General features: G+C 54.9%; 1 protein-coding gene across 2 annotated transcripts in view; it reads right to left on the bottom strand.

The window, feature by feature from the left end:
* Positions 1–4458: 4458 nt before the first annotated feature.
* The window catches only part of LOC128846412 (fibrinogen-like protein 1-like protein), a 196968-nt gene continuing 182116 nt past the window's right edge, over positions 4459–19310 (bottom strand). For both annotated transcript variants that reach the window (XM_054045497.1, XM_054045496.1), the window contains exons 3-4: positions 5819–5875; positions 4459–5470 (exon numbers count right to left, since the gene is read on the bottom strand). In XM_054045497.1, coding sequence (XP_053901472.1) covers positions 4842–5470; positions 5819–5875 — 686 coding nt within the window. In that variant the 3' untranslated portion in view covers positions 4459–4841. The remainder of the gene's footprint in view (positions 5471–5818; positions 5876–19310) is intronic.

Genomic DNA, 19310 nt, shown 5'->3' with positions numbered 1-19310 from the left:
TCTTAGTCGCCCTTCTCTGCACCCGTTCCAGTTTGAGTTCATCTTTTTTAAACATGGGAGACCAGAACTGCACACAGTACTCCAAATGAGGTCTCACCAGCGCCTTATACAACGGAAGCAGGACCTCCCTATCTCTACTAGATATACCTCGCCTAATACATCCCAAGACCGCATTGGCTTTTTTCACCGCCACGTCACATTGCCGACTCATAGTCATCCTGCGGTCCACAAGGACCCCTAGGTCCTTCTCCTCTTCCGTTACTTCTAACCAATGCGTCCCCATCTTGTAACTAAAATTGTTATTATTCGTCCCCAAGTGCATCACCTTACACTTTTTACTATTAAATTTCATCCTATTTCTGATACTCCAATTCACAAGCTCATTCAAGTCTCCCTGCAGAGTATCCCTATCCTCCTCCGAGTTTGCAACTCCTCCCACCTTCGTATCATCCGCAAACTTTATCAGCCCACTCTTGCAATCGGTCCCGAGGTCAGTTATAAATAGATTAAATAAGATGGGTCCCAAAACCGAACCTTGAGGCACTCCACTAACCTCCCTCCAACCCGACAATTCACCCTTTAATACGACCCGCTGCATTCTCCCCATTAACCAATTCCCTATCCACCTCTGGATTTTCATATCGATCCCCATGTTTTTCATTTTAACCAATAGTTCCTCATGGGGTACTGTATCAAACGCTTTACTGAAATCCAGGTATATTAGGTCCACCGCATTTCCCTTATCTAATAAGTCCGTTACTTTCTCAAAGAAGGAGATCAGATTCGTTTGGCACGATCTGCCCTTCGTAAAACCATGCTGTAATTTATCGCATTTGCCATTAACTTCAAGGTCCTCAACTAGTTTCTCTTTCAGAATCTTCTCCAGCACCTTGCACACTACTGATGTTAAACTAACAGGCCTATAGTTACCCGGGTCACTTTTTTTCCCTTTCTTGAAAATAGGAACCACATTGGCTATTCTCCAGTCTAACGGGACTACCCCCGAGTTTACAGATTCATTAAATATAGTCGCTAATGGGCCTGCTATTTCCCGCGCCAATTCCTTCAATATTCTCGGATGAAGATCGTCCGGTCCACCCGACTTAGTCCCATTAAGGCGTTCTAGTTTTGTTTCTACCTCGGATGCGGTAATCCCCCATCCCGTATGCCCCTCTGTAACGGTGCTAGTATCCCTAATACCTTCATTGGCCTCATTAAACACCGATGCAAAATATTCATTGAGATATTGCGCCATGCCTAGATTATCTTTAATCTCCTCTCCGGCTATAGTCTTCAGCGGTCCCACTTCTTCTTTCTTTGCTTTCTTCCTATTTATATGGCTGTAAAACCTCTTACTATTACTTTTAATTCCCCTCGCTAAGTCCAACTCTTCCCGGCCTTTGGCCTTTCTCACTCTATCTCTACATTCTCTGACTTCGCTAAGGTAAGTTTCCTTACTGATCCCTCCCCTCTTCCACTCTTTGTACGCTTTCTGTTTTTTCCTAATCGCCCCTTTCAGCCGGTCGCTCATCCAGCTCGGTCTAAGTCTCTTGCTTAGTAATCTTTTTCCCTTTTTGGGGATACAGGCCTCTGACAGCTCTTGCATCTTTAACTTAAAGTAATCCCAGGCTTCTTCTGCCTTTAGGTCCCTTAATACGTTTGCCCAATCCACTTCCCTTACCAGTCCCCTTAATTTGTTAAAATTGGCCTTTTTAAAATTATAAACCCTAGTCTTTGACTTAATTCTGGTACTCTTTCCATTTAGTTTAAAGCGAATTAGCTCATGATCACTGGAGCCCAAGTTGTCCCCCACTACCACTTCCTCAACAAGGTCCTCACTACTTACCAGAATCAAATCTAAAATGGCCTCCCCCCTCGTCGGCTCAGCTACCACTTGATAAAGGAATTGATCCGCAAGCACATCTAGGAACATCTGAGCCCTATTATTGCTACTAGCGTTTGTTCCCCAATCTATATCCGGGAAGTTAAAGTCCCCCATAATTACACAGTTTCTATTAGTATTTACCTCCCTTAATACATTAAACAATTCCTTATCCATATCCTGGGTCGATCCCGGCGGTCTATAGCACACCCCAAGCACTATCCCCGGAGAGGCTCTAGTAGTACTTTTACCCAGCTTGAGTATCGCCCAGACGGACTCTGTATTATCTATTCCATCCACTATTATTTCTTTACAGCTTATTTCACTATTGACATACAATGCCACCCCCCCACCTTTACCTTTATCCCGGTCTTTCCTAAACAGCGCATACCCCTCCATACCTGCGTTCCAGTCGTGACTGCCATTCCACCACGTTTCAGTTATTCCTACGATATCCGGTTTCAATTCTCGGACCAAGAGCTCCAATTCCTCCATTTTATTACCTAGGCTTCTCGCATTGGTGTACAAACAGCCTAATGTATGTCGTTTAGCCTGTCTCCCATTACTAGCACTGTATGTTGCGGGCCTCTTTGTGTTCGTCCCCCCTGTCCCTCCTATGTCCAATCTCATCTCCCCGGCTATGTCTCCTCTTATTACACTCAGCTTTCCAATACCGGAAACTGGCGTGGAGATTAACTGTGCATCTCCCAACCATCTCCCCAAACTTCCTAGTTTAAAGCTCTTTTGATAAGATGAGCCAGCCTCCCTCCCAGAAGTCTATTTCCTTCCCTACTCAGGTGAAGCCCATCCCGCGAGAACAGGTGTCTGTCCCCGAAAGCCTCCCAGTGGCCATACATCCCAAAGCCCTCCTTATAGCACCACTCCCTTAGCCAACTATTTATCCTCACAATCCTATCAGCCCTTTGCTGCCCTTCCCTGTGGAGACAGTCACTGTTGCCCAGCCCAGATTCCCAGCTCAGGCCAGTCCCACAGTCAGGCTCCCCCGTCCATCCCCCTACGCACAGACATCCTCCCCACAGATTTCCAGAGCCCTGCTTAGCCCTGCCTGCCCCCACCCCTGCTCCGCCCATGGCCTGTCTCCCAGGGCCCAGCCCACGCCCCGTGCTGCCCAGCCACCGTCCCTGGCTCACTGTGGCTCTGCAGGGCGCAGTGGGATCAGCCAATGCTGCTGAAGAGGGAAGATGAACATGCCCCTTTTCTGTTGGCAGCTTGCGTGTAACCTCACGGCCTGGGAATGGGACTGGCATCAGTGCCAGGTGTGGCTCAGGAACAAAGAACAGGGATTTCGCTGGCCAGGTCACTGTCTAACGTCCCAGGTCCCCATCCCCCCGTGTGCTCTGAGGGGAGTGTGAGAAGCTGCCCGTGGCGACAGGCAGGGGCCGGCCAGGAGCCCCGGATTGGGAGGGAGCCGGGAGATTTCAAAGCATTTTCAAATGTTTCCTATGAAAGGATTGATCGGCACAAGCTGAATGATGGTGTCACACGGAGCAACTCCACGGTGTTGCCGAGGGAGGGGGCACTGATCCCTTCAGAGAACTGGGCCCTGCTGACTGCAGGGGCAGGACGGATGTAGAGATGAAGAGCCAGGCCCTGTGCCAGGTGGCATGGGAGCACCAGGGGCCTCTTTCCTCCCCTCCCCCTGTCTGTGCAGGAGTGGTGCAGGATTCCTACCTTGGGCCCAGACAGCACTAGGGAAAGGGACCAGTCCTTGCACCAGGCCTGCGGGCCACCATAGGGGCACTATCCTCTGCCAAGGGGTGCGGCCAGACTCCTAACTAACTAGTGTGCAAGCTGCCATGGGAGCATGTGCTAGCTGGGAAAACAGGCTGCATCTTACCACACAAGCAGTGGGATGCATTCGGCCAAGTGGTCTGGGGCCTCCCCACCTGGTCCCTGCTGGGACATGGCTCCAGCCAGCAGGGTCCTACCCCACAAAGATGCCTTCGGCCCCAGCCCCTGGGCACCATTCTTTAATTGAAACGAAGTGCTGCAGAATCCAGGGACCTGGCCGCAGCATTTAGGTCCAGCGTGATACCCCATAGATGGGGGCTGCCACAGGATGCCCTGGTATGAGGCACCGCGCTCCTGCTCCAGGAGTCTGCATGTGGCCAGGCAGAGCTGCGGGCAGAGCCTTCAGTCTCAGGCGAGGAGCAGCTCCGCCTGCAGTGGGAGTGGGATGGATGCTGCCTCTGCCCTACAGGCTCTCTGGATGTGGTCCGGAGGACAGGGGGCCCAAGGACTCCTCTCTCCCAGCACTAAGGGCCCAAGTCTCTCCTCCCGCTCACATCTCCTCTTTCTCCTTCCCCAGAAAATCCCTCTGGCCCCAGTCTCTCCTTCCCGCAACCCCAAACGGAAGGGCTGGTGGCCTGGAGATTTACTCTGGCAGGGAGCAAAGGGCCCATCCCAGCAGCCCCGCATGCCCTGCCTGTGAACCTGGTAACGCCAGGCATGTTCTCCAGCAGCGTGGTGCCCATGGGAGCACCCGGAAAGAGAGTGACAGCAAGGCACAGAGTTACCAGCTGCAGACCTCACTGCTTAGAAGTGTGTGTTTATTCCAAAGCCTGGATCCCAAGGCAGGGCCATGCAGAGGGTGTTTGAGAAGCTCCCGCCATGCTTGGGATTTCACCTTTCCAGTGACCTCTAGGCCTGCTCATCGCATCGCCGAGCTAAAATGACGCGGAAGAGTCACTCCAGCCGAACGCTGGTGCACGGGAGTCAGCCCAGCGCAGAAAGGCCCAGGGGAGAAAAGCTCGGAAAGTCTGCAGGGAGGGAGAGGAAAAGGAAAGTGGCCCCGTTTCCTGGGTAACCCTGATACTTCCCCCAGCAAGGCCTGTGAGAGCGGGCGGGAGGTTTGGCCATGACACACTCTGACCCTTTTCCCTCCCTTCGTGGAGCAGGGGTTGGCCTCACTGCAGACAGGAGGGTGGGGAAGGGGTGACTAACAGTAGGACGCTGGTTTGATGAGGATGGCGGAGGCTTGGCAGTTCCCACTACAGAAACTACCCCAAGTGATGCTCCCTTTGATGTTCAGTCGAACAGAATAACAAGCCGAGTACCACCAGCCCCCATCATAGCTAGACGCACAGTTCCCACCGTAAGTGTCCTGATCCAGGTCTTTAGCAGAGAACTTCATGTTGTCATGCACGGTGCTAGGATTGTTTGAAGTCATGGCGTCCCCTGCAGTCCCAGTGTAAGAGCCCAGCCTCAGCCTGTAGCCTTTGGACTCGTCTTCCAGACCGAAGAGGTTGTAGTCTGCGTATTTCATGGTGCCGGATGAATCGTGGATGACAAACCTGACCTGGTAGATCTTCTGCTTGGCGATCCGATAGATGTACTCCGTCCCCAGCCAGTAGTCATCCTGCACGTTGCCAAAGCCGTACTTGTAGGTGCTCCAGGACTCAGCCCAGGTGATCTGTGTGTCGTGCCGGTTCCGCTGGAGGACCGTCCAGCCCTCACTGGTGCTGTTCAGCTCACAGTAGACCTCGAATTGGTGGAGTCCTGTGGGCTGGATGACGAAGACGCCACTGACCCTGTTCCAGGTTATCTCGCTGCAGTCCTTGGGCCAGGCTGTGGGCAAAACGAAACAAGTTGTCAAGAACAAAACCTCATGGAACAAAACCCCGCTCAGAGTTATGATCACAGTGGAGTTTCCATAAAATCTTTCCTTGGCCTCCTTCCCAACTCCTCCACTGAGGAACAGCAGCTGCATCTTGGCCAGATCAGGCTGCGCTGAGGAGTCCTGGAGGTGAGCTCTGGTCTCTCGCCTCGCGCCAGACTGATGTCCCCATAGCTGTGCCAGAGGGAATTCTCACCGCTGGCACTCTGCTCCCAGATCTCTGCAGTGTGTGTGTGTGTGTGTGTGTGTGTCACCACTGTGAGGGGTGACAATGCAAGCGGGACACACTTACCACTTACCCTGGGCTACCCGCATGTCACTGGCTCTGCTGCGCCGGAGGCTCCCTTTCCCCTGATCTGTGTGTGGAGGAGAGAGCCGAGTGACGTGAGGGCTTTACAGAGGATATTCCCAGCTCCACAGCTGGGCGTATTCTCAGCACATTCGCCTCCCTGTCCCTCCGCTGGCCCAGCTGTAGGCCTCAGTTATCCGCTGGGCACTGGGGCGCCTCTCCCTGCTGGATTGCTCCAAACTCTGACACCCGTGGGGAGGCAGGAATTCACCCAGAATCCCTCCAGAGCAGAGACCCACCCTGGTACCCTCCTCAGCTTGGCCACAGCCCCGCGTCGCTGCCAAGAACCATCAGCAGGAGGGGGCCGGAGGCCTGATAGGCTCTACCTGCATCGAGCACCAACAGGCTCCTTCCCTCTGGGCCAGGACCCGTTCGCACATGCGCAGGGCGGCTCCCTGGGCCCAGCTCCCAGCCCTGAGCTCAGGCTCCCCTGGGCCCTGCTGTGTCCCTGCAGGGGCAGCACATGTCTCTCCGACAGCCCCTTCTCGAAGGGTGGGAGAAGGGCTGGCAGCAGGCAGGAGAGGCAGGATTTCCTGCCAGCTCTCCAGCCAGCCAGGGCTCTGAGGGACGGGGTGGGAGGTCAGCTTCTCCTGTGTGCCCATCCCCAGCCAATTAGGGCTATGGAGGCAGGGCCAGTCCTCAAAGCACTGCTCCTCATCCATCCAGTGCGGGTGTCATGACTTCGACTAACCTAGACTCCCCTTAGCTGCTCTACCTGGCTCCTGGCCGCTCCCCTCCAGTCTGGCCCAAATGCAGCCACCAACCTCACCGCCCGCTCCCATGGCTCTGCCCACACCACCCAGAGGCCGATTAAGGATTATTGGGGTGCTGGGTACAAAGAACATTTGGTCTCCCTAGCTCCCCTCACCATGGGGTCCTGCCCCTTGGTCCTCCTCTTCCCCCCAAGGCTCCACTCCCAGGCCTGGCTTGAAGCTGGCCTGTGGTAAGAGCTGTCCAGGGACCCAAGTCAGAGTGGGGAGGCCCAGACTCTCCACCTACCCTGGGCGGCATTCCCTGGGGGTGGGGATACAGACTGTGGGCTGCTCTCGGGCTCCCTGGCCCCCCACCCTGGGCAGGTGGAGGGTCCAGGGCTCCCCACAACTGGCCCTGGATCCCTGGGCGCCTCTTACCACAGCCAGGCTCCAGCTTCCAGCCTGGCAGGGGACAGAGCCACAGGGGAAGAGGACAAGCGGGGTCACAGTTCTGGAGCCAGTGGCACCCTCACTTCTGCTAGGGTTACCATTCGTCCGGATTTACCCGGACATGTCCTCCTTTTGTGTGCTAAAAATAGCGTCCGGGGGGAATTTGTAAAGCACTCACAATGTCCGGGATTTCCCCCCTCCCCCGGCAGAGCGAGCGGCTGGGAGGGCTGCAGGAAAGTCCCGGGCTGGACTCCGGAGCAGCTTCCTCCTCCCACCCCCCCCCTCCCTGCATTCTGAGCTGGCCGGCAGCTCCTCCTCCTGCAGCCCGCTCCGGCAACCCTGTGCAGGGCCAGGGACCGGGTTTTGTGTTGTGCTGGGGAGCTCAGCCATGTGTCCGGCTGGCACAGAGCCCAACACCCTGTTCTGAGCAGCAGGGTAAGGGGGGGCAGGAGAAGGGACAGGGAGGTTCTGGAGGGGGCAGTCAAGAAACGGGGGGGGGGGCTTTTGGAGGGGAGTGGAGAAAGTTTTGGGCAGTCAGGGTACAGGTAGGGGGTAGGGTCCTGGGGGGCAGTTGGGGGGGGTCTTAGGAGGGGGCAGTTAGGGGACAAGGAACAGGGAGTCTTAGGTAGGGGGTGGGGTTCTGGAGGGCAGTTAGGAGCAGGGGTCCCAGGAGGGGGCAGTCAGGGGACAAGGAGCGGGGGGTAGGGGGCTGGGAGTTCTGGGGGGGAGCTGTCAGGGGGCAGGAGTGGGGAGAGGGATCGGAGCAGTCAGGGGACAGGGAGCAGAGGGGTTTAGATGGGTTGGGAGTTCTGGGGGGGGCTGTCAGGGGGCAGGAGTGTGGAGAGGGATCGGAGCAGTCAGGGGACAGGGAGCAGAGGGGTTTAGATGGGTTGGGAGTTCTGGGGGGGGCTGTCAGGGGGTGGGGAGTGGTTGGATGGGGCGTGGGAGTCCCAGGGGTCTGTCTGGGGGTGGGGGTGTGGATAAGGGTTGGGGCAGTCAGGGGACAAGAGGCAAGGAGGCTTAGATAGGGAGTGGAGTCCCGGGGGGCAGTTAGGGGCAGGGGTCCCAGGAGGGGGCAGTCAGGGGACAAGGAACGGGGGGAGGGTTGGGGGTTCTGGGGGGGCGGGAAGTGGGAGGGGCAGGGGCGGAGCTAGGGCGGGGCTCCTCCCGTCCTCTTTTTTGCTTGTTGAAATATGGTAACCCTAACTTCTGCACAGGTTCCGGTGCTCCTGCAGGGGCCCCCAAATTGGCTGGCGCCCCTGGGCACGGGCCCTGTGGGCCTGTGCATTAATCTCCGATTGGTTCTGCCACCCTTTACTCATACGGATAACAGCACTTCAGCACCCCTGCACTCAACACTATCGTGAACTGTACCCAACAGCACCCAAAACGGATCCCTTTGGCAAAACAGCTCCATCGGCTCATTACCTAGGCACAGTAGGCATGTCTGTGCAAATACGGCCTGTTCCTGAACTCTCCCCCCAGCTCACGGCTAGATGTTACAGGAGAGCTCATTCACCCCCTGCTTACGTAGCCGACAAGGGGCTTTAATAACACCTAAAGACGGTTAAGCCAGGGATTTCCCCTTCCAAAAAGACCCTTTAAGCCAAAAGAAGGAAAAGTGACCTGGAGCGGGGCAGTAACCCTGCTCCGAGGAGAAGAGGTTAAAGGCAGTTGAGGTCGGCTGCTTGAAGAGGCAGCCACAGCTTTGGCCCTGCTAGAAGGGCTAAGGGAGGAGCTGGCTCAGTCTCACTCCAGCTGGGAGTGGGAAGGGCCTGGCTGCCGGGGAGCACAGGGGACCTGAAGCAGAGCAGGGCTGGGGATGGGCAAGAGGAGCTGGGGAGCTCCAGCTTGGCAATTCCCCAGGCTGAGGCTTGGTAAGGCCCAGGGTGGTACTGGGGCTGCAGAGGTGCCGCCTGGGCATAGGCAGAAGCAGCTGATCCGACCCCCTTGCCAGTGATGAGTGGCCATGACAGATGCAGTCTTAGGGTTACCATATTTAAAAAATAAAAAAAGAGGACACTCCACGGGCCCTAGCCCCGCCCCTTTCCCACCCCGGCCCTGCCCCTTTCCCACCCCTGGCCCCGCCGCAACTCCGCCCCTTCCCCAAAGTCCCCGCCCTAACTCCCATTCCTCCCTCTCAGCCACGCGAAAAGGGCTGCCCGAGCGCTACCGGCTTTATGGTTTGCCGGGCAGCCTCCAGACCCTGCGCCCCCGGCCGGCGCTTCCCCAGCGCAGCTGGAGCCCAGGAGGGGAAGCGCCCAGCCGGGGGCACAGGGTCTAGAGGCTGCCCGGCCAACCATGAAGCCGGTAGCGCTCAGGCTTTGGGCAGCCCCTATGCCTCCAGACCCTGCGCCCCCGGCCGGGCACTTCCCCTCCCGGGCTCCAGTTGCTCTGCTCCTCCCCGGACTCAGACTTCGGCTCTGTTTAAGAGCCAAGCTGCCCGAGCCAGCGCTACTGGCTTCGGGCAGCCCCATGCCTCCGGACCCCGAGCCGCCGGCTGGGCACTTCTCCTCCCCGGCTCCAGCTGCTCTGCTCCGGCGGCGCAGGGTCTGGAGGCACGGGGGCTGCCCGAAGCCGGTAGCGCTGGCTCGGGCAGCTTGGCTCTTCAACAGAACCGAAGTCTGAGTCCGGGGAGGAGCAGAGCAGCCGCGGGAGGGGAAGTGCCCAGCCGGTATTTTTCCTGGACATGTTCGGCTTTTTGGCAATTCCCCCCGGACGGAGGTTTGATTGCCGAAAAGCCGGACATGTCCGGGAAAAAACGGATGTATGGTAACCCTATGCAGTCTGCCCCAGAGAAAGGGGGCTAGATGACGACTGGCAGTACTGATGACCACTGAGGCAAGGTGGGCATAGGGGGAGGGGGTTCCCCTGGGAAGGGAGACCCAGAGTGCGGGGGCACTGCTTTGGGACAGCACCCCAAGATAAGGGGCACTGGGGTCTGTGAGGGACATGGGGGCCTGAAGCAGGAGAGACACCGGCCAGCAGGAGGCGCTCCTAGTGCTGGAATTGAACTAATTACTGGATGACCAGCAGGAGGCGCCGCGCCAGTGAGTCAGCGATCTGCTACATGGCCAAATAAACTAGTTCCTTTGAAGCAGTAAAACAAGAGTTCTGTGATTAAACCCCTCAGCCCCTTAGAAAGGCACAGCGGGGCGGGAGCCTGGAGGGACGAGGGGAGGGTAGTGCACGGAAGGAGGGGTCGTGTGGGCATCAATGCAGAACGGACTAGTTAACGGCCCCTAAATGCACTTTCTGCACAGAACTACTGCAGCTTCCCAAGCCCCAAACTGCACAAAGTCTGGAAACGGACAATTCAGGGATTCAGCCAGTTCCCCCCGGTCACATCACCGGGGTCACTCCACAGGCTTAGCCTGGCTGCTCTGCCCCCTGGCCAGGCTGCCCTTTGGTCTGTGAACAGCCCTGGAAACGGGGTGGGATGCACGGCTGGACAAGGGACGCTTTTAGGAAGCTCTGCAGTGTAGGTTGCAGAGCAATGGGAGTTGAGGCAAGGAAACTAGTTGGACGTGTTGTCAGTTTCAGGGGATAAAGTTGAGTGGCCAGAGTCAGACTGTTGGAGTGGAAGGTCCTAGACCAGTGGGGCGGTGCTGGGTTCCTTTCATTGTCCGTCTCCAGACTTCCTGACGTTCGGTGTCCAAAGGCCTCATTGTTTTGTCCAGAAAATGTAGTCATTGCTTTGGACGGTAGATGGCCCCACTGACACACGTTCAGCATTAACTCTTCTTACGGGTTGTGGGGAGGGATTGCTGAACAGTTTGCATTCCCTTCTCTAGAGAACAAACAAAGCAATTCCCAGCCCGGAGCAGAGCAGATCCATTCTCCTGTATTTCTCTCTTGTGCTGTGTGTACACGAGCAAACGGCCTGTTCATCTCTCATGCTGCCCCCTCTCCTGCCGTATTTGCCATTTCAACAAAGTTGACTTTTTCCCACAGAAAATTTTGCTTTCCCCAAAACCACATAGGAATATTGGCTGTATACTTGCTTGATTTTAACTAGCCTAGTAGAGCATTTGGTCAGCTTCCTGAGAAAAGTGCAAATTAGGTGCCCAATCAAAAACCACTTCAGCCAACAATGAACTTGAAGATGCCAATCCACATCAGAGCCTTCCCAGGATTGTGGCTTGGCTGGTAAAAACTGACTCATGCATGGACATGTGACTCCAGAACTCCATCTTGGAGCTGGACTTTGCATAGGAGAGAGGAGGGGGTCTCCACCCGCAAGAGAAAGTTTATTTAACCCCCTGGGAGACCCCTCCATTTTGTCTTCAGCTGGCTAAAGGGATAGCCTCTCCACCCCCAAGAATACCTGAAAGAGACTGGAACAAAGGACAGTAACTACAGGGAGTGTGAGTGATTGCTGGACCCAGACTAGAAGGAGACTAGTCTGTAAAAAGGAGCATTCTGGAACTGGGGAGGTTTTTATCTGTACCCAGTTATATTACTGTATTAGACTCAGACATGCGTGTTTTATTTTATTTTACTTGGTAATTCACTTTGTTCTGTCTGTTACTACGTGGAACCACTTCAATCCTACTTTCTGTATTTAATAAAATCACTTTTTCCTTATTAATTAACCCAGAGTATGTATTGATACCTGCAGGGGGGGGGGGGGCAAACAGCTGTGCATATCTCTCTATCAGTGTTATAGAGGACAAACAATTTCTGAGTTTACCCTGTATAAGCAGGGGAGTGGAGAGGGGTCGAGGCAGGCAGGGACAGGGAGCGGGGTGGTTAGATGGGTCAGGGATTCTGGGGGAGCTGTCAGGGGGGCAGGGGTGTGGAGAGGGGTCAAGGAGGCAGGGAGCAGAGGGGGTTGGATGGGTCAGGAGTTCTGGGGGTCCTGTCAGGGAGCAAGGAGCAGTTGGCTAGGGCATGGGAGTCCCGGGGGTCTATCTGGGGGTAGGGGTGTGAATATGGGGTGGGGGTGTGGATAAGGGTCAGGGCAGTCAGGGGACAGGTACGGTCCTAGGGGGGCAGTTAGGGTGGGGGGTACTCAGGAGGGGACAGTCAGGGGACAAGAAGCAGGGAGGCTAGATGGCGGTGGGATCCTAGGGGGCAGTTAGTGGCAGGGGTCCCAGGATGGTGCAGTCAGGGGACAAGGAGTGGGGGGATTGGGCGTTCTGAGCGGGGCAGTCAGGGGGTGGGAAGTGGGAGGGAGTGGATTGGGGCGGGACAGGGCGGGGGCAGGGCTAGAGCAGGGCTCCCACCCGTCCTCTTTTTTGATTGTGGAAATATGGTAACCCTAGCAGACAGGCCCCAGGGTGTGTGGGGGGGGTGAGCTCTCTATAGGGTCAGTGAGAAAGGGCCCCTCCGGTGTGCCACAGACAGCAGTGTCTGCACTGACACCCCGCATGCTTTGCCAGCCCATTGTCAAAGAGGCTTCAACAATGGATGCAGACACTGAGCCTGAACCTGCTGGCACAGCCCTGGCATTAGGTCCTGTCACCCACTCCTGGGCAGTTTATTCTCTAACTAGCTACTTTGCACGTGCACACGTAGGTTTCCCAGAAGACAAACAGGCCCCTGTTCATACTCTGCAGGGGGTTTCGGGGAGGTGTTTAACACGGCAGACACGATGCGTGGGACACTGCGAGCTAACAGCACCGTGTGTCCTGTGGGGTGACTGTATCTTACAGCAGCGGGTTCTGCACCCCCTCAGCTCTCAGCAAACTCCTGTGCCAAGGGCTCTGCAACAGGGCGTGTGGAGTGCAGGGAGGGGTGAGGGCTCCGGTGGGGATGCGGGCTCTGGGATTGGGCTGGAGATTAGGGGTTTGGGGTGCCACAGGGGGATCCGGGCTGGGGCAGAGGGTTGGGGTGCGGACTCTGGGAGGCAGTTTGGGTGCGGGAGGGGGCTCAGGGCTGGGGTAGGGGATTGGGTTGCGGGTGGGGGTGTGTGGTCTGGGAGGGATTAGGGTACAGGAGGGGGTTCCGACCTGGGGCAGGGGGTTGGGGTGCCTGGTGTGAGGTCTGGGAGGGAATTTTGGTGTGGGAGGGGGTTCCGACCTGGGGCAGGGTTTCTGGGTGCGAGCTCCGGCCAGGCGGCGCTTACCTCAGTCGGCTCCTGGTCAATGGCACACCGGTGCTAAGGCAGGCTCCTGACCCCTGGTCTCCCTCCGCTGGCAGGCTCTGAGCAAGGCCTGCCCAGAGAACATGGATGACGAGCTCTCGATCCTGCTGACAGCACCCCCCAGCACAGACAAACTCCAGCACATCTTGGAGGTGAGCAGAATGGGGAGGGGCAGCAGGGGTTTTACCTTAGCCCTGGGGACTCCTAGAAAGAAGAGACTGGAAAATCCATGTTTCTATTGGATCCTTCCGAGTATGCATTTGTGATATAAACTCACTGGGTGACCTTGGGGTAACTCACTTCCCCCTTACGGCATCAGTCTTCTCCACTATCAAATCTACACTGGGGAAGAAGGAGAGAAGCCCCGACAATCACCTTCACCTCTGGGTGTCTGGTCCTGGGAGCCGAAACCAACTGGACTATCTGCCCCATCTCCTAAACTTCCCTGTCTTTCCCTCCTAGGGCCTTGTCCTTAGTGCTCAGCCTGGCCCCTTCCCAGCTTGTCCCTGACCTTTAAAGGACTCTCCAAGCCCCTCCCATGCCTGCATCCCTTGGGGTTTCTCTCCTGGCTGAGCACAGGCTGCCCTTCTATCTCTCAGCAGGCCTGGGTCCTAGTCACAGGCTGCGTCTTGTCACGTGACCCCCACACTTATTCCCTTCACCCTAGGGAGCTGCATCACCTGGGCCAGGTGCAGTTGAGCTCCAACCCCTTTCCTGGCCATCTCACCCTGGGACAGGTTGAAACTGGTAACCTGTGGGTAACAGTAACTGGTTGCTCGCAAAGGTGCTGAAGACGCAATGGAAGAGGAAATCCTTTGGCCTGGATTGAAATTATTCCGACTGAAAGTGAATGAGAGAAAATAGGTTCAGAGTTCTCTTCCTAGCAGCAGAAAATGTAGCGATTGATAGAGGTTCAGGTCAGAAAGGACCATTCTGTGCATCTAGTCGCCCCTCCTGTATAACTCAGGGCCTAGAATGTGACCAAGTGGTTCCTTCAGCCAACCATAGCATGGGACTAAGCCAGAGCATGTCTTTTGGAACGACGTCCACATGCAGGAGAGCCAGCTGGCTACCAGAAAATCTCTCTTCTGCAGTGACGTGGGGTTAAGGGACACGGGGGAAAAGACATGGAGGCTGTGACTAAACTTAGAGCAGCAAGGCCAGGAAAACCAGGGTTAGGTCCCAGGCCTGGCTATCAGATCTGCTGTTTTCTATTCCTGGCTTTGGGACCATGAGCGAGTCTCTGCACCGCTGGGTGCCTCGGTTTCCTCAGCTATCAAATGGAGCTAATCAAGGTTTTGTTTGTTCTCCCCATTTTACAGGGTGAGAAACCGAGACACAGTTGGGACCTGTCTACACTCCAGGTCTGCCGTGCGTTTGTAATCTGCTGACCCCCACATGTTGTTCAGAGCCTATGGACAACACAGCTCCTAAAGGTACGTTTGTTCTGTGCTTATCCCCTATGTACCAGCAGGGCTGGACGGCATTTCTCACTGTGATGTGGGGAGCAGGTCCTGGGTACTAAGGGTCTGAAGAAGCTCTCAAGGACTAATTTTTTAAAATAATTGTTATCAATGAATTGGGAGAAAACATACAATCACTGCGGATAAGATTGGGGGGTGACAAAATACAGGCAGAGCGGTAATTCCTGATGGGGAGAGGGCAGTGATACAGAGCGATCAGGCTCATTCGGCCAGCTGGACCCATTCTAAGAAAACAAGTTTGAGCGGAGCCCAATGCAAGGTCCTATACGTGGCAACAAGGCACGCCGGCCACACCTCCAGAATGGGGACGTGTATCCAGGAAAGCAGTGACTCTGAAAAGGATTTAGGGGCCAGAGTGGAGAAGCCACTCAACATGAGCTCCCAGTGTGATGCTATGGTGAACAGGGCTAAAGCCATCATTAGACGTAGGAGCTGAGCCGTGAGTAGGATAGGGAGGTGACACAGCAGCAGTGAGACTGCTATTGGAATACTGCCTCCAGTCTTGGTGTCCTCCTTTGAAAAAGATGGTCCCAGAAATTGGAGCTGGGGCAGCAAAGAGCCACCAAATGTTCTGAGGGCTGGAGAAAAATGCCTTCTAGTGAGCTATTGAAAGAGCTCAGTTTAGCTTATCAAAAGAAGATTGAAGGGGACTTCACTGAAGTGTTGAAGTGCCTTAATGGAGAGAATATACTGGGTATTAAAGGGCTCTCTAGTCTAGCAGAGAAAGGCAGAACAAGACCCAATGGCTGGAAGGTGAAAAGAGACAAATTCCTATCACAAATAAGGCACAAATATTCAACAGCGAGGATGATTGAACACAGAAGAAGCTACCAAGGAAAGTGGTGGATTCTCCATCTCTTGATGTCATTAATAAAGACTAGATGCCTTTCCAGAATGTGTTTGCCCCAAAAGTAGCTATTGTGGTAGACAGGAGGCCTGTGATATGCAGGGGGTCAGATTAGATGCTCTAACTGTCTCTTCTGCCCATAAAGTCTACTCATTTCTGAGAAACCGAGTGTAGCATTGGGAGCAGCTTGTGATGTTTCACTGTCTAGTCGGCTTGCTTCCTAGAATGAACACTCATTGAGCGGGGTGATCCACAGGGAGTAGCTCAAACCTCCAAAGTGTCTGGCCTGCGGCAGGACATTAGCACTGCAGGGGAGGGGTGGGTGTGGCAGTGACATCACAAAGGCCTTTTGCAGGACCTCAGGCTATTGGCCAAAGGTGCAGGGGAGGTGGTGACCTCACAGAGAGATGCTGAAATCAGCCAGGCAGGACAGGGGCGCAGGGCCAGGGAAACCTCAGAGACCCCTGTGGCTTTGCTTCAGCAAGTCTCCTTCTCGAGATCTCTCTTTGAGGTCTGAGAGAGTATTTGGGTTCATGTATGTGAGCACCAGGAGGAACCTCTTTTGAGTTTTCTCCTTTCTTTTTCCTGATTTCACTAGAAAACTGACATCCCTGTTTAGAAGGTAAGAGCCTCCGAGAGGTTTGGAACCTGTTCAGTCTGATGCATCTGGCGCCAGCTGAATTTTAGGCATGGAAAACAATAGCTTAAGGTGGCCAAATTTTATTCCCCACTTGGGACAGGGAGGAGACTCAGGTCCCTGTTGTTTTCTTTTAAGACCAAGTAAATAGTCATAACCAGTCATATGTTCGACAAATTTTGCTGCTTCTCTGCAGTTCATTATTTTCTCTACCATTCCAGTTCTCCTAAAATACTTGCTGAATAATTACTATGAACTCTTGCTGGTCTGGAACTCACTTGAGAGCACTTTATTCAGGTCATTCAATGTCTGAAATTCAAGATCCGATGGTTAGTTTGAAAATCAGGGCTCTTGGGTCCTATTCCCAACTCTGCCACGGACTGGCTGTGTGACCTAAGACAAGTCAATTCTCCTTTCTCAGCCTTAGCTTCTCCCTCTTTCAAGTAGGGATAACAATCCGCTCCTACCTACCTCCCGGCGGGTGGAGGATGGGGATCTATTGGAGAGTGTCACTAGGAGCAGTGCATAAGATGAGGTGTCCTATCATGTTTACTCAGATCAGATTATGACATAATAGAATGGCTGAAATAGTCTCTCTTTGAGGTCTGAGAGAGTGTTTAGGTTCACGTACATGAGCGCCAGGAGGAACCTCTTTTGAGTTTTCTCTTTTCTTTTTCCTGATTTTACTAGAAAACAGACGTCCCTGTTTAGAAGGTAAGAGCCTCCGAGAGGTTTGGAACCTGTTCAGTCTGCTGCATCTGGCGCCAGCTGAATTCTAGGCATGGAAAATACTAGCTTAAGATGGTCGAATTTTATTCCCCACCTGGGATTTTGTCCCTTAGAATCACTGGGGACATTAGGGTTTGTCCTTTTTGGTTTACCTTTTCCTCCATCCCTCCCTCCTTTCTCTTCATCTCTTACGTCTTCTGTCCTTTCCTCTGTTCCCCTCCCACCACCAGAAGGACTCTGTGTGTGTGTCGTGGGGGGTGCTCTGAATGGGAACAGGGACAATTCTCCAACTTTGGGCAGTCGAGAGCCTGGGTGAGATAAGGGGCGGTAAAGCCCTTTGTGAAGGAGAAAGGGGAGTTTCACGGTGTTGAGCACCAAGGAATTCTAAACTTTGCTAAAACATCTAGTCTGCAGAAACCAGAAATGGTTGGGGCCACATTGTAACCATTGTCTTTTTTAAAGCCCATTGAGGGATGTGAGTCCCACCCTTTTAGGTATCTGGGGTGCTGGGAGAAGAGAAGAGGTGCCTGTCTCCATTTTATGGCCTGAACAAACTAAGTGCTGTGCCCCAGTTCTCATCAGAGATCCCTGAAAAAGAACGTCTTCCCATCCATTAACATACCTGGAAAGATACTGGAACTCCTTATTAAACAATCAGTTTGTCAGCACCTACAGGACAATTTGGTCCTTAGGACTAGTGAGCATGGACTTGTCAAGAACAAATCATTCCAAACCAATCCTAGCTCCTTCTTTGGCAGGGTTACGGGCCTAGTGGAGGTGGGTAAACAGTAGATGTGATCCATCTTGGTGTTAATAAGGACATTCTCACAAACAAACTAGGGAGATGTGGTCTAGATGCAATTAGTATAATATGTGTGCACAGATGGTTGCAAGCCCGTACTCCAACAGCCCAGAACCAAACACTCCTCCTCCTGGGCAGTGCGCTCTGACCTCTAATGGTCAGATGCTGCTTAGCACTGTCAGAGCAGCTTCTGCTGGGGGATTCTCCCAGCACTTTCCAATAGTGGGAAAGTATGAAATCCCCATTTGACTGCTGGGGACAGAGCCTAGAGGGGACAGCAACTTACCCCAAGTCCCACAGGTCAATAGGAAACCAGCAATGGAACCCAGGAGTCCTGACTCCCAGTTCCCTGCTCCAATCACTCCAGCGGAGCACACTCCCTCTCAAAGCAGGGGGACCGGACATGAGGGCCTGGTTGTAATTGCCAGCTGTGGGAGGGAGTGTGCAGCAGTGGTTAGTGAAGGGGCCTGGAAATAAGGACTGCTGGGTCCAATCCCTGGCTCTGACACTTGGTGTGACCCTGAGCCAGTAGCTTCCCCGCCCCAGGCCTGGTTCTCATCAGTGGGGTTGGGGTCGCAGCCCCTACAGCCCAGGGGGGTTGGGAGGCTCCAGGAAGGTGTGTAAAGTGCTGGGATGGGAGGAGCTGGGAGGCGCTGTCACCCCCGCACTAGGCCAGTGTTCTGCACCCCCTGCTGCTGGCCGAGTTTCTCTGTCCCTTGGCAATAAGACAGACTCTTGTTTTCACAGCCAGTCGATCGCCCAGTGCTATCACCCTGCCTGCTGGCTGGGCAGGTAACTCCTCAGGTCACCACCACCCTCTCCAGCCTGCCTTGGCTTTGGGGAGTGAGGAGAAGGGCGAGGAATGACACTGAACATCCTCCATCCATTGCTCCGTCAGCAGAGCAAGTGAGTGGCATTAGGGTTCCCCGTTGGCGTTCCCTGTCTGTCTGGGGAAAGGCAGAAAGAGGGGGAAAGAATCTCTCCCAAAGGAGATTGGATTTGCAAACCGCCCCCAGGAGCCCCTCGCTCTCAGACCGGGGAGGGGCTTCTCCAGAGCCGTCTCCAGTGTGTTTGGAAAGGTCCCAGCAATGGGGCTCCCAACCCTTCCCTTGTGGGAGACCGTTCCCCAGGCTGAGCGTCTCTGAGCTGGGCCAGACCCTGTGAGCTGCTGAGCGTGGAAATCAATGGGAAAGGCAGGGGTCCTGGCCTTGCTCTGCCTCGGGACTTTGACGTGGGGAATGGTTTCCCAGGAGAAGTCCGGACTCCTGGGTTCTGTTCCTTCTCTAGCCCAGGGGGGAGTGTGGCCTGGTATGGCAGGAGGGAGCTGCTTGTCCAAAGTGACTGAATCCAGTGTTCGAAAAGGAGACTCCCTGGGCATTGCAGCCCTAGGGGTGACGAGGGGGAACGCTGGGAGCAGATCATGCAATGAACTCCTGCCAGTGCGTGTAGATTGCATTACATGCACCCCTGTGCGGGAGGAGGAGCTGCTCTGGCTGGAGCAGGGATTGGGAGGGACCAAACAGGCTGGTTAGTGAGAGCCTGCCTTGACCCCAGACTCACGCCCGCTCCCCGCTGGGTTCCAGGATTGCCAGGCTCCTGAGGATGTTCAGGAAGAAGGCTCTGCAGGTGGCCCCAGAGCCTGAGGGAAGCAGCTGCCATCTTCCCCAGGAGCACAGCGGCTCCTCCGTCCCCACTGGCGGGGAAGGATCTCCC

Source organism: Malaclemys terrapin, chromosome 12 (assembly GCF_027887155.1).
Source record: "Malaclemys terrapin pileata isolate rMalTer1 chromosome 12, rMalTer1.hap1, whole genome shotgun sequence".
Classification (NCBI taxonomy): Eukaryota; Metazoa; Chordata; order Testudines; family Emydidae; genus Malaclemys; species Malaclemys terrapin.
The sequence above is the reverse complement of the archived record's forward strand: the minus strand, read 5'-3'. Positions and strand labels throughout refer to the sequence as shown.